The 13,372-nt window shown below is 37.0% G+C and overlaps 1 protein-coding gene across 9 annotated transcripts in view; it reads right to left on the reverse strand.

Annotated features, from left to right (window-relative positions):
* Window positions 1-13,372, reverse strand: part of MEMO1 (mediator of cell motility 1) — a 119,127-nt gene that overhangs the window by 59,463 nt on the left and 46,292 nt on the right. For 8 of the 9 annotated variants that reach the window (XM_073897235.1, XM_025868012.2, XM_073897232.1 and 5 more), the window contains one exon: window positions 3,249-3,330. In XM_073897235.1, the coding sequence (XP_073753336.1) occupies window positions 3,249-3,330 (82 nt within the window). Of the gene's footprint in view, window positions 1-3,248; window positions 3,331-5,011; window positions 5,027-13,372 lie in introns of those variants that run through there. The other variant, XM_073897233.1, reaches the window with a different exon arrangement.

Raw genomic sequence — 13,372 nt, forward strand, 5'->3', positions numbered from 1 at the left:
CTCAGTTGTTAAAGCGTCTGCCTTCAGCTCAGGTCATGATCCCAGGGTCCTGGGATCGAGCCCCACATCGGGCTCCCTGCTCGGCGGGAAGCCTGCTTCTCCCTCTCCCACTCCCCCTGCTTGTGTTCCCTCTCTCACTGTGTCTCTTTCTGTCAAATAAATAAATAAAATCTTTAAAAACAAAAAACTGTGAAGGTTTGTGGCAACCTTGAATCAAACAAGTTCATTGGTGCCATTTTTCCAACAACATTTGCTCACTTCATGTCTCTATGTCACATTTTGGTAATTCTTGCAATATTCCAAACTTTATTATTATTATATTTGTTATGGCTATCTGTGATCAGTGATTATAACTCACTGAATGGTTAGCATTTTTTAGCAATAAGTATTTTCTAATTAAGGTATGTACACTGTTTTCTTAGACATAATGCTATTGTACACTTAATAGAATACATTACAGTATAAACATAACTTTTACATACTGGGAAACAAATTCATTTGACTCATTTTATTGCAATATTCATTTAATTGCAGTGGTCTGGAACCAAATCCACAATATCTTTGATGTATGCCTGTAACTATTTGTTTACAGTCTGTTTTCCCAAGTACTAAAACGTAAGCACCATGAAAGTAGCGAGTGTAGTTTATTCAAAATGCAGCACTAGTGGGTAGTCCAAGATGGCAGCAGAGGAAGATCCTAAACTCACATCCCATGGACACACCAAATCTACTGCTACATATCGAACAATTCCCTCTGGAAAAGAATGAAAACTAGCTGAATAGCTCCTTTGCAACAAATGGTAAAAGGGCCACATCAAGATGGGAAGGAGAGGCAGGATGCAGTCCCACCCCTGGCACAGGGGACCCACAATCAGGAGGAATCTCACGAATCCCAAGTTCCTCCCTGAAGAGTGAAGGGTTCATGCCCATCAGGTACCCCAATCCTTGGGAACTGTAACAGAGAGATGCACCCCCAAAACATCCGGCTTGGAACACCAACAGGGTTCACATCCAGGAGACCCAAAGGGCTGTAGGAAACTGAGATACTTCTCTTAAAGGGCTCACATGCAGACTCAGTCGCCTTGGAAACCAGCACAAAAGCAGCAATTTGAAAAGTGCCGAGACTACATGTGAAGGAGTTTCACTGGCTAACCTTAAAACATCTATCAGAGAGGCAGGGCCTGTTGGGACTTTCCAGGGACGGGGGCACTGGCAGGGACTTTATGGTGCTCTCCCTCTGCCCTGATAGCACCAACAGGGCAGCCCAGCCTACGGCCGTGTGAAAGCTATGTCTGCACCAGCCATGAGCTCTCCTGTGGCCCTGCTAACGCTGGCAGGCACATGCAGTCTACACAGGGGACACTCCTTGATCACCTGCTCTGGTGGCCAGGGGGACCTGCATTCCTGGGTCCAAAAGGGCTGTAACAATTGGAGAGAGACAGTTCTTGGCAGGCTACTGCCTCCAGGGCACCACACAGACAGCAGTTTGAAACACATCCCTAGTCTTTCTGTGAAACAGACCTATTTACTTGTCCCAGAGCTTCAGCCTGAGGGCCACACTTCACATTTGCCACACATCTGGAGGCCGTGGAGATTCTTTCAGGCAAAGTAGGCCAGGGGACACCATCTTTACACTCTCCCTAAGCCTCACTACATTTCGCCAGTACCTCCCAGAAAGGAGCTTGTACACTCATCTAAAGCCCTGATTTTTGCCAGTCGCCCAGAGGACACCTTTAGATCACCTGGTCTGAAGACCAACTGGGTTTACAACTACCGTCCCACAGGACTACATATTTTAAAACCTGCTGCCTGAGGGTCTGGCTTCCAATCAGCCTATAACTAGGGGCTGCCTGAGATCCACCCCCTTTAGAACACTGACAAGTCTTGGCACACTCTCAACAACTAGGACTTATCAAGAATAAATCAGGATGCTTAGACAATCACAAAGGTTTCAGAGACAACCAAGAGCTAGGGCAACGTTGAAAGATAAGGTTCATCTCCTCCAGGAGGCCACTCTTTGAAGACTCATACATAGAAACAAACAGAGAATCAAGCAAACTGAGAAAACAGGAATATGTCCCAAACAAAAGAACAGATAAAATCTCCCCCAAAAAACCTTAATGAACAAAAAGCAGCACTAAGAAGAACACCTGGCATTTAGCCAGGTACATATTTGCTGAATGACTAAATAAATAATAGCTTAAGTTATTATGCTAAAAGTTTATAAAGATTAACTCATTTAATCATCAAAAAACTATGTGGAGGTACTATTAATATTCCAATTTTACCAATGAGACAAAGGCATAAGAGATTAAGTAACTTGTATGTCACATACCTTATAAGTGGTACAGTCAACCTCCTATCTATTAAATGAGATCAAGTTAGATCATACAAATGGACCACTTAACAAAATGTTTGGCACATTAAATACCTAGCACTTATGGAATACTTATTATGTGCCAGACATTAATGTAGGCTCTTTGTGTATATTTACTTATTTAATTCTCATATTCTTCAATAAGTAGATGCCATTATTTCACTATTTTTTATTTATCGGGGCACCAAACCTAACTCAACAGAAGTTACATAAAAGAGACTGCTGTGAAAAAAATGGGACAAACTCCAACCTTTACTCTTCTCGGAAAACAGTTAACATGTGCTTAAAAAAATGTGTTTTGAAAGTTAGCACTGGAAACCAAATCAAAACGAACTGAATTCCTATCACATACAGACACACTCTTAACTGTATTTGTTAGCTTGTAGTTCTAGAAAGCCTTCTAAGATTCAAAGACAAAACAATCACAGATTTTCTTCATTAAAAAGAAAAAAAAAAAGCTACCCATTCCCCAACTGGTTAGCTACTCCCTATCACATGGTATTGTTTAACACATCTTTTTCATTATAAGGAAAAAGCGAATTAAAGTAGATCTTTTTCATATTTAAAACAGAACTTACTCATTTACATCAACCTGAAATCATCAAGTTTATGCACTGCAAATCAGCCTCTGCTTTAAAAGTCAGTTTTATTACCAAAAAATAAATTTTAAAAATTACTGCACCTGAGAAAAAAGCCAATCCTTTAACCTTGAGTTAAAGTGAAAGCCAAAGGAATCATGAAAATGACTAAATATAATTTCTTCAGCTCAACATAGCATTTATTTTTTAATTTTTTAGCTCCATCTGTAGATACTATTCTATATTAATAATTAATATATGAAACATTCTGGGTAAAGACCCTTAAAACTTACGGTGCAATAATGGCTCTAGCAGGTCTTTTTGTAGACTGTACTTGTGAGAGCCAACCTTCTAGCTGTGCATTCAGCTGCGGTCCTATAAAAAGAGAAAGAGGGAAATTGGAGTTAGCAGAGAAATGTACTACATACAACCATACAAAGTCCTTATTGAACCTATCTGGGACTAAAATAGCTTAATGGGCAGTGGGATCATTAGTTTGGACGTTAATGTTTGAAACTTAACCAACTACTAAGCAAGCCATAGAAAAGGCCAAATACTGATTATACAAAATTTGCTTTTATCCATTTACTTATTTACAACCATCTTCATTCAGGAACAACAATACGATTCTATAATTTGAGGCACTGTTTAAACAAAATAAAACAAGAACAAAAGACTCTTGGCATACGAAAAGAAAATACCTGAATGATTGTATACAGAGCACCAAAACTTGCCTTAATCACTAAAATCACATCCATGGAGTGATCACTCCCAAACCCAAAACCTTTTCTTCTATCCACTCCAGCCCCTACTCTGGTGATCACATTGATAACCAGTGACTATGCCATGTCAAAAATCTCAATTTCAAGCATCCCACTCTCCTCACTGCCTGTCTTTCCAGTTCACTTCTAGAAATCTGCTGATTGCCAACAGACTTGGAGTTACTTTTCCCACCATCCTCCCTCTCCTTTCTTCTTCCCCTCTTAGCCAGCCTGAGACTTGATGCTCCATCACTACCATCATTTCCTTACCTATGCCCTCATTCTTGCTCCTCTCTTCCTCCATCACAGTCAAATCATAGTTAAGACCAACTTTCCACTTAACACAGTACCTTCACTTGTACAGATGAATGAGAAGACAAACACAACCACATGAACTTTAAAATTATACCCATAAATTGCAGACCCTTAGCAAAGCTCAGAAATCATACCACATTAACCTAGTGAATTTGCTCTCCCAGCCTTAAGATAATTACTTCATATAGCTTCTCATTTTACCTTAAAGCCTCATCCCCCTCTCACTCCCAGCAGATGATCATGCTTTTTCATTTTACATTATACTTTTACTAATGTATATAATAAATAAAATATGCATTGTTCTGCATAGGTATTATTCTGCATGTTTTTAAATATTATATAAATATACTGTGCATGTTCTTCCATAATTTGATTTAGTACACAACATTATTGATAACAGGTACTCATGTTGATTTTGTAGCTCTAGTTCACTCCTTTCAATACTGTATTATACTGTGTGAATATACCAAAATTTATCTATTCATTCTCGTCACAGACACACTTGGTTGTTTCCACTGTTTCACTGTTAATAGGCAATGTTACAAATCTCTTATCATCAAGTATTAAGAGTTTTTCTGGGGGCCGCCTGGCTGGCTCAGTCGGTTCATCGACTAACTCTTGATTTCCACTCAGGTCCTGATCTCAGGGTCACAGGATGGAGCCTGTGTCAGGCTCCATGCTCAGCGGGGAGTCTGCTCAGGATTCTCACTCTCCTGCTCTTTCTGCCCCTCCCCATCACACTCACTCGCTTCCACTCTCCCACCCTCTCAAATGAATAAATAAATCTTTTTTTTTAAGAGTTTTTCTGGGATTTAACTACAAATAAAAGTACTGGATCATAGAGTATGCATATCTTCAACTCTACCAGAACACTGCAAATTGCCCACTAAAGTGGCCAGATCAATTTACCCATCAGTATAAAGGCATAAAAAATGAGAAGTTTAATTTTTCTTGTTAAAAATAAGGGAAGAATGGGGCACCTGGCTGACTCAGTGGAACATGAGGCTCTGGATCTCAGGGTTGTAAGTTTGAGCTCCACGTTGAGCATGAAGCCTACGTAATAAAATAAAATAAAATAAAATAAGAAAGAAAGGAAGAGAAACCCCCCACATTTTTCTTCGAGCACGTTCTTTAGAAAACTTGTAATTGTAAATTCTTTCTCTATCCCTTTGAAATATATGTAAATCTTTTTAAAAGCTAAATAAGCTTCTAGGGACCCCAGCTGGCTCAGTAGATCAGGCGACTCTGAGTTCAAGCCCCATGCTGGGTGTACAGCTCACTTTAACTACAGCTTATTTTAAATAATAAATAAGTAAGTCAGTAAGCAAGCAAGCTTCTAACCAGCAACCCAGGACTCTTTGAAATGTGATTTGCACCAAAGGAAATAGCACTTTCTGTTTTTTGCTATCTTTCTGCCAGTTTTGTGGGAAGACAGGAACCTAATAGCCTAGCTGGCCACCTAGCTCCCAGTTGCAAAATTACCTTCCTATCATAAGAATACAAGTTTATTTTTAGCCAGTTACAAATACATATGGTCACCCCAATTACCAACTGATTTTGAATGAACTGTATGTGAGAAATGTTGCTATCAAGCCCTCTGACTTGAGCACTACTTACAATTTATCTTGAGAACATGTATGTAATGGGTTGTATCTGGCCATATAAAGGGTGAGCTCTCTTTAGATCTCTGAAATATCTTAGCAGATTGACTGTGATGTGCTTCACATTGTGGCTCAATGCTTATTTTCATTCTCTTCTGCCTCTGGAGAGGTTTTTCTGAAATGGAGGTTTGGGCTTTAAATTATATTTCTCCAACATCGGCAATGGGTAAAAATTCCCATTTCCCCTCATCTTTACCAATATTCGATACTGTTAGAATTTTTAATTCTTTGGCAATATGATAGGTATGAAATAGTATACCTTTATTTCTTCTAATTTGTTTTTCCCTGATATCCATTGAGATTAAACATCTACTGACTTGGATATCCCTCTGCATATATTTAGGACTATAAACAGAAACAAGTCAAGTTTATAATGAACAGTCCACCTATAAAATGCCAAAGTACAAAAAAGTTCCGATTTTAGCAATGTAGTTTATTTTAAAAACTTTAAGAACAATTCCAAAAAATATACATTACGTAGACTCATTAGTAACTCAAGGAAAAATAGTTCAGATTTTCAATGTAAATTTTTAGCTGCCGAATAAACTTTGTATTAAAATAAGTATTGCTCTAAATATTTCCAAGGAAGTTGACAAAACAAACTGAATAATGGGTAAAAGCAAAGAATATATTATCTCCCAATTTAGCCACTCTACTGCCACCAAATTCACTGATTTTTAAGCACTAAATCAAGGTCTTTTAGCAGTCCTTCTATGAAAAGGACAAATTTCCTCAAAAGGATCCTAAAGTAAAAGCTAAACTCCAAGTTTCTTAATTATCTTTGAATAAGACAACTGAGCATATATGTTTATTATGGTTGCATAACTGTTGATCTATAAAGTATCAAGTAAAAAATGAATTTGAGTTCTTCCAGAGAGGCTGATACTTAGCAAAATGGTATCTTTAACACATGAAGATGACGAACAAAATATGCTTTGTGTTTCAAATACCACTGGATTTGAAGGCACACTGATGAGTGGAAAAATCGAAGTATTGTTAAATCCTAGCAAAACTAATAGCTGTGTGATCTTGCCCTGAGAGGGATAAATGGACATTTACTTCTTTGGAAAAGATACTAAAAGTAGGTTCCCAAAGGATCAATACTCAGTTATTTCCTTAGGAAACAAACAATAAATAATGGGCTATATTGACTGTAATGGAACTTAATAACACTTCTGTATCTATCCTACTTGAGTTAAACAATTTTACAAGGAAGTTTACTCTCACGGTGACAAAACTATAGCGATATTAAACATATACACACATACACACCCCTCTTCAGTCCTGCTTTTCCTATGCAACTTTTTTTTTAAGATTTTGTTTATTTTATTTGTCAGAGAGAGAGTGCACACAAGCAGGGGGAGCAGCAGAGGGAGAAGCAGGCTCCCCGATGAGCAGGGAGCCCGACAAGGGGCTCGACAAGGGGCTCAATCCCAGGAACCTGGGATCATGACCTGAGCTGAAGGCAGATGCTTAAGACTGAGCCACCCAGGCACCCCTCCTATGCAACTTCTTAACAGAACCATTCTAAGATATATAATGAAGTAAGCCAAAATGGTTTTCTACACTTTTCTGTATGGTCTGCTGTTCCTATTCTTCTTTGCAAACAAAAAATTTTAGTGGTCTGCTCACTCTGAACAAAAGTCATGTGTTCTGAAGTGCCTGGGTGGCTTCTCCTTCTCCCTCTTGTGCTCCCCCTGCCTGGGCTCTCCTGCTCTCTCTCTCTGTCAAATAAATAAAAATCTTTTAAAAAAAAAGTCATGTGTTCTATAAGCTCTTCTCTTCTTCTGTTAAATAAATTAGCACATCATGGGCTTAACTATGACCAATAATGTTTCAATGTCGCAAATAACATTTGCTTTCATTTATTAATTGAATAAATATTTACGTAACATCTATTTATGTGCCAAGAAGTGGAATGAATGCTATAGTTATAGCAATAAAAAAGACAGATGCAATACCTGCCTTCATGGAGCTTCTAACTGTCAGTGTCCCAAATACAAAGAATGGCTGAAAGATAAAAATTTCAGACACCAGGACAAGCTAAAAAAGAGACATTTTTGGTTAGAAGAGCCTTCTAGTGTTGCTCAAAGTATCCCAAATATATAAAGAATGGACCAACAGCCATAATTTTTTTACCATTCTTTTTTAAGTGGTACCTGATTATTAACACAGTAAACTTAATTCCATGGGATTTGTTAAGGCAAAGTAACAAGAGACAAAGTAGAAGCAAAAAATACAAATCCAAACAAAAGCACACTGTCAGTACCTAGTATTTTGTTGGCAATCATTCTGTGAAACCTGTTCAAACTAAAAAAATTAACCTGTAGTCAAAAATAGTAAGATAGGGGCGCCTGGGTGGCTCAGTTGGTTAAGTATCTACCTTCGGCTCAGGTCATGATCCCAGGGTCCTGGGATTGAGCCCCCTATCAGAGCCTGCTTCTCCCTATCCCTCCACTGCTCCCCCTGCTTGTGCTCTCTTTCTCTCTCTAATAATTAAATAAATCTTTTTTAAAAAATAAAAAATAAATACGCTAGACTTTTTACAACAGTGGCTGTGGATCTCTGAATTTCACAAGCCAATAAAATTTCAAAAAAAATGGGGGGAACCAAAACAGGGGTGCCACTTTTTTTATTTTACTAAGAAAGGACACTTAAAACATATCAACCATTTATCTACGATCACCATGACTTCATAAAATAAGTAACACCAAAAAGTAAGATGAGTACAATTTTAAAATAATCTCAGTCCTTTAAACCGAATAAATTAACCACATTTCATTGACTCCAAGATACCAGCAGTATCAACATGCACCATTATTTTATGTACCACTAAGAAAGACAAAAAAAACCTCCCAATTAAACTAGGACATATGGCTACCTATCACTTAGAATTTATTTTTTATTTATTGGAAAGGCTCTTTTCAATTTATTTAGACATGAATTATGATACTCATGTTTATATATTAAAAAGCAAAATAAATTCAGAGTATTCTTGGTATTAAGGAGGGCATGGGTGGTGATGAGCACCAGGCATTATATGCAACTACTTAATTGTTGAACACTACATAAAAAATTAACGATATATGGGACACCTGGGTGGCTCAGATGGTTAAGCATCTGCCTTCAGCTCAGGTCATGATCTCAGGGTCCTGGGATCCAGCCCCACATCAGGCTCCCTGCTCAGCGGGAAGTCTGCTTCTCCCTCTCCCTCTACTGCTCCCCCTGCTTGTACTCTCTCACTCTCTCTGTTGAATAAATAAATAAAATCTTAAAAAAAAAAAACTAATGATACACTATATGCTGGCTAATTGAATATAATAATAAAAAAAAGATTCTGAAAAATGTCTTCAAATTCACAATCCAATATCTAAATTGCTATTTAACTCACAGTCATTGGTTCCCTTTGTTTTCCCATAAAATCATCCTCTGTGGGGCGCCTGGGTGGCTCAGTTGTTAAGCATCTGCCTTCGGCTCAGGTCATGATCTCAGGGTCCTGGGATGAAGCCCCATGTGAAGCTCCCTGCTCAGTGGGGAGTCTGCTTGCCCCCTCCCTCTGCACCTCCCACACTGCTTGTGTGCACTGGCACACTCTCTCTCTCAAATAAATAAATAAAATCTTTATAAATAAGTAAGTAAATATATAAATGAATGTGTTCTATTGCCTCTGGGACTCTTGTCCAAGCAACTGACTATAAAAGTTCCCATGCCATACATATCTTGATCTTACAAAAAGTGTAACCATAAGATGTAACTAACCACAGGTTTCAGAAGACAACTCAGGAACAGTAATCTCTTCCATAAATGGTCCTTAAATGGTATGTTAACTAAAACATCAATGGGTTGCAGCTGTCCAATCATACAAGCATTAATTGAATTAATTCTCCAGTTCACATGTATGTAGACAGTGGCAACTATTTCACAACCAACAATGATGTTTAGCTGCCACTGATTATAAAATATCTCAATTTCAGAAATGTTAAAATGTGGGAAAATATACACCTTAAAATTGATGAAATACAGTAGGTACTATAAACTACACTCACTATAATGTTCTGATACTTACTTCAATGCAGAACAGCAAAAAATTCATCAAAAACCAGCATTTGAGACCACTGCCTCTCACTACAATGAAAAGTGTTTCTGAGAAGCCTTACCAACTATAATAATCTCATTTAATTTTAAAAAGTCACATTTCAGCAGTTCTCCCCAAAATCCTTTCTCTCATTATTGACGCTGTACTGTGATCACATACCTAAAATTTATTGCTATGCTATTTATAAAACTTAGTATCTTATTTTTAGATACATCTCAAGGGATACTGTTTGTTTTTATGTATCTATGATAGGACTCCTCACACAGAAAATAACATGCTTTTGGAACCACAAGAATTGCCACACTGAATCTAACCCAAAACTATCCAGAGCATTACTGTATCAACCCCCCCAAAAAAACCTTTGCTGTGAAGAACACTTGATTGTTCTCCTTGACAAAAATCTTTAGGTTAGGCCATATCCAAATATCTTGGATTCCTTATTACCCACCAATTTATTTATTTATTTATTTTAAGATTTTTATTTATTTATCTGACAAGAGACACAGTGAGAGAGGGAACGTGAGCAGGGGGAGTGGGAGAGGGAGAAGCAGGCTTCCTGCTGAGCAGGGAGCCCGATGCCGGGCTCAATCCCAGGACCCTGGGATCATGACCTGAGCTGAAGGCAGACACTTAACAACTGAGCCACCCAGGCGCCCCATCCCACCAATTTATTTAAACATTTTAAGAATTTATTTACATTTTTAGTTAAACTCTGTAGTTCAGAATACCCTGGCATAGGGGCAATTAATCCTCCAATGAATAACCTTTAGGGTATGCCAACCAACTCTTCTATTTGTCCAACTGGAAATCACTTAGCCCTCTTCTGCCCACTTATATACAGTTTCTCAAAATTTTCACAAAGTTAATACCAATTCCACTGGCATTTCATACCTAAAAGGGTTGCAAATTTGGAGGATCACAGTATATTTCTCCCTTCAGGTCACTTGCAAAACTGTAGTCTGAAAACAGGTTTAGCAGTGATCCCATTAATATGCCATTAATTTGGATTCTCTATTCCTACTCCCATTCTCTGTTTATAAACAAATTCCCTATCCCTATTAAATGATGTGACTAAATCCCTTGATAGTGCCTGGCTGTAGTATCTTATGTAAACTCTTTTTTTAGGATCAAAATATTGATCTCTGTTTGCTATTTTTTTATTATTAAAAATATGTTCATATAGAAAATTGGGGGAATACATATTATGGGGTGAAAAACAATAATCCCACAATGATAAAAATCTGAAAATTAATATTTTCCAAATTTCCTTATGTCTTTTAAAAAGATCTACAATTCTGTAACCTGCTTTTATTTACCTAATAACATTACAGCATAAGCATTTCCCTATATTATGCATTCTTTAAAGACATTTTATGGCTAAATAGCATTTCCTTGTGTGAATGGATCACTTCTTCCTTAAATATCTCCCCAGTAAGATGTTTAGGTTGTTTCCAATTTTTTTACTATTATAAAAAATTCTATAATATGTGTCTCTATTTCATATTTAAATTTTTTTTTATTTTTCAGTTTCTAAGAAATGGAATTACTATGTAAATCAGTATGAGCTGTTTTAGGATTTTAATACATATATTCAAAATGTTATCCAAAATTGCATCCATTCATAATTATGCACCATGTATGACAATGTCTGTTTCACCATAACCTTACCACTCTCATCAAAAAAATATTTTGAAAGAGAAAGTAATTTAACCCATTACCCCACTTGATAAAAATTAAATCTAACGCCCTTATATCTAGCTTTTGAAAAATCAAATATTTTATTTCTTCAACCAAAGCAATTTAACTTCTAAGAAAAATGTATTTTTGGCTTCTGAGATACTTATTTTCTACTTGGACCATGGAATAGCAACATGATTCTTGCCAGGCACAAGTTTCCCATTACCAATGTTTAGCAAACAACTACTAACTATAGGTCTTTAAAGAAGACAAATCAAATTCAAAATTAAGCCCATTCTGCTGCATCATGCTGCTGTTTTAAATTACAATCCTGAAGATTTTGATATGCTCCTACCATTAAATTTTTTAACTAATGGGGTTCCTCCAACAATAGTCAAAAAGAGGTCTACAGACCAGAATCATCTGATGTGTTTGTTTAAAGAAGAGATATCTAGGTCTTACCACAGAGCTATTGTCATCACAATCTCTGGAGATGGCGACCATGTTTTAAACAAGCTTTTAACAAGCTCTCCAGGTGATTCTGATACTAATATTAAAATGTGAACATGGATGGAACTAGAGGGTATTATGCTAAGCAAAGTAAGTCAATCAGAGAAAGACAATTATCATATGATCTCACTGATATGTGGAATTTAAGAAACAAGGCAGAGAATCATAGGGGAAAAGGAGGAAAAAATGAAACAAGACGAAACCAGAGAGGGAGACAAACCATAAGAGACTCTTAATCTTAAGAAACAAATTGAGGGTTGCTGGAGGGGAAGGGAGAAGGGGGGATGGAGTAACTGGGTGATGTACACTGGTGAGGGTATGTGTTGTAATGAGCACTGGGTATTATATAAGACTGATGAATCACAGACCTGCACTCCTGAAACAAATAATACATTATATGTTAATTAAAAAAATAGGGGAAAAAATGTGACGTCCACTGCCATAAAGGAGTTTATTTGCCCATGCTATATGAATGAATGTAGCTAATAGGCTTTTGGAAGGTTTACAACTGAGATTTTTCATTACCACAAAAATCATCACATAATCTACAAATTAACAATATAAAAATGCATGAACATTTATCTCCAAACTACTCTGAAGCCATAAGTGACCACCATTGCTTAAAATTTACGTAAGTTTATTTTTATTGGTGTCTGTAGCCTCCCATTAGGATCAATGCCTCCAGCTTTTCCCCTCAAAGTAAACTCAGATTCTTAGAAAGTAGGTGATACACAAATTCAAATTCTCTTTTAAATCTTGTTTTAGTCCAAAAATTTATGAGGATGTAACAGACTGACAATACAATAACCACTACAATCTCAAAACTCCCATGCTCCTATCTGTAACTTAAATGGAGGCTTCAGGAAGAAATACACCATGTTTATCCTCTAACACAGAGTCAAGTACTCTAGTGAGGAAATATGAACCTGAGTCATAAAAAGGCAACCACCTAAATTATACAAATGCTTAACATTGGGTTCCCAATACTTTCTTAATTCATACCTATTCAGGAATCATTTTCTTCCAATTGCAGCTAGTGTGTTTCTTTTCCTTTTTTTAATGTTGCTTTGGGTTACAATCGGTCAGTTGATACTAGTAAATCTGGGTATTTTGATACCAAATCTAAAAACATAATCTGTGGAAAAATAAAACGACTCTGCCTTATTGGAGAGAATCAGGACTAAGATAAATTACACTTCCCACACAAGGCAATACTTTTTTCACTAAAAAAATAAAAGTTTCTTAAGATAAAAGTAAAAGTTAGAATTTTCACTTTTCATGTATTTCCACCACAAAACAGATTTACAGACATTACCACATTCTGACCTTATTCTGTGTCACACAGATCTTCTCTGAGAGCTTTCACTTACAGAGTTTAACCAGAAAAAGTGATCAGG

The sequence above is a fragment of the Callorhinus ursinus genome, unplaced genomic scaffold, assembly GCF_003265705.2.
Source record: "Callorhinus ursinus isolate GAN/ISIS: 27379988/994484 unplaced genomic scaffold, GSC_fseal_2.0 scaffold10, whole genome shotgun sequence".
Lineage (NCBI taxonomy): Eukaryota > Metazoa > Chordata > Mammalia > Carnivora > Otariidae > Callorhinus > Callorhinus ursinus.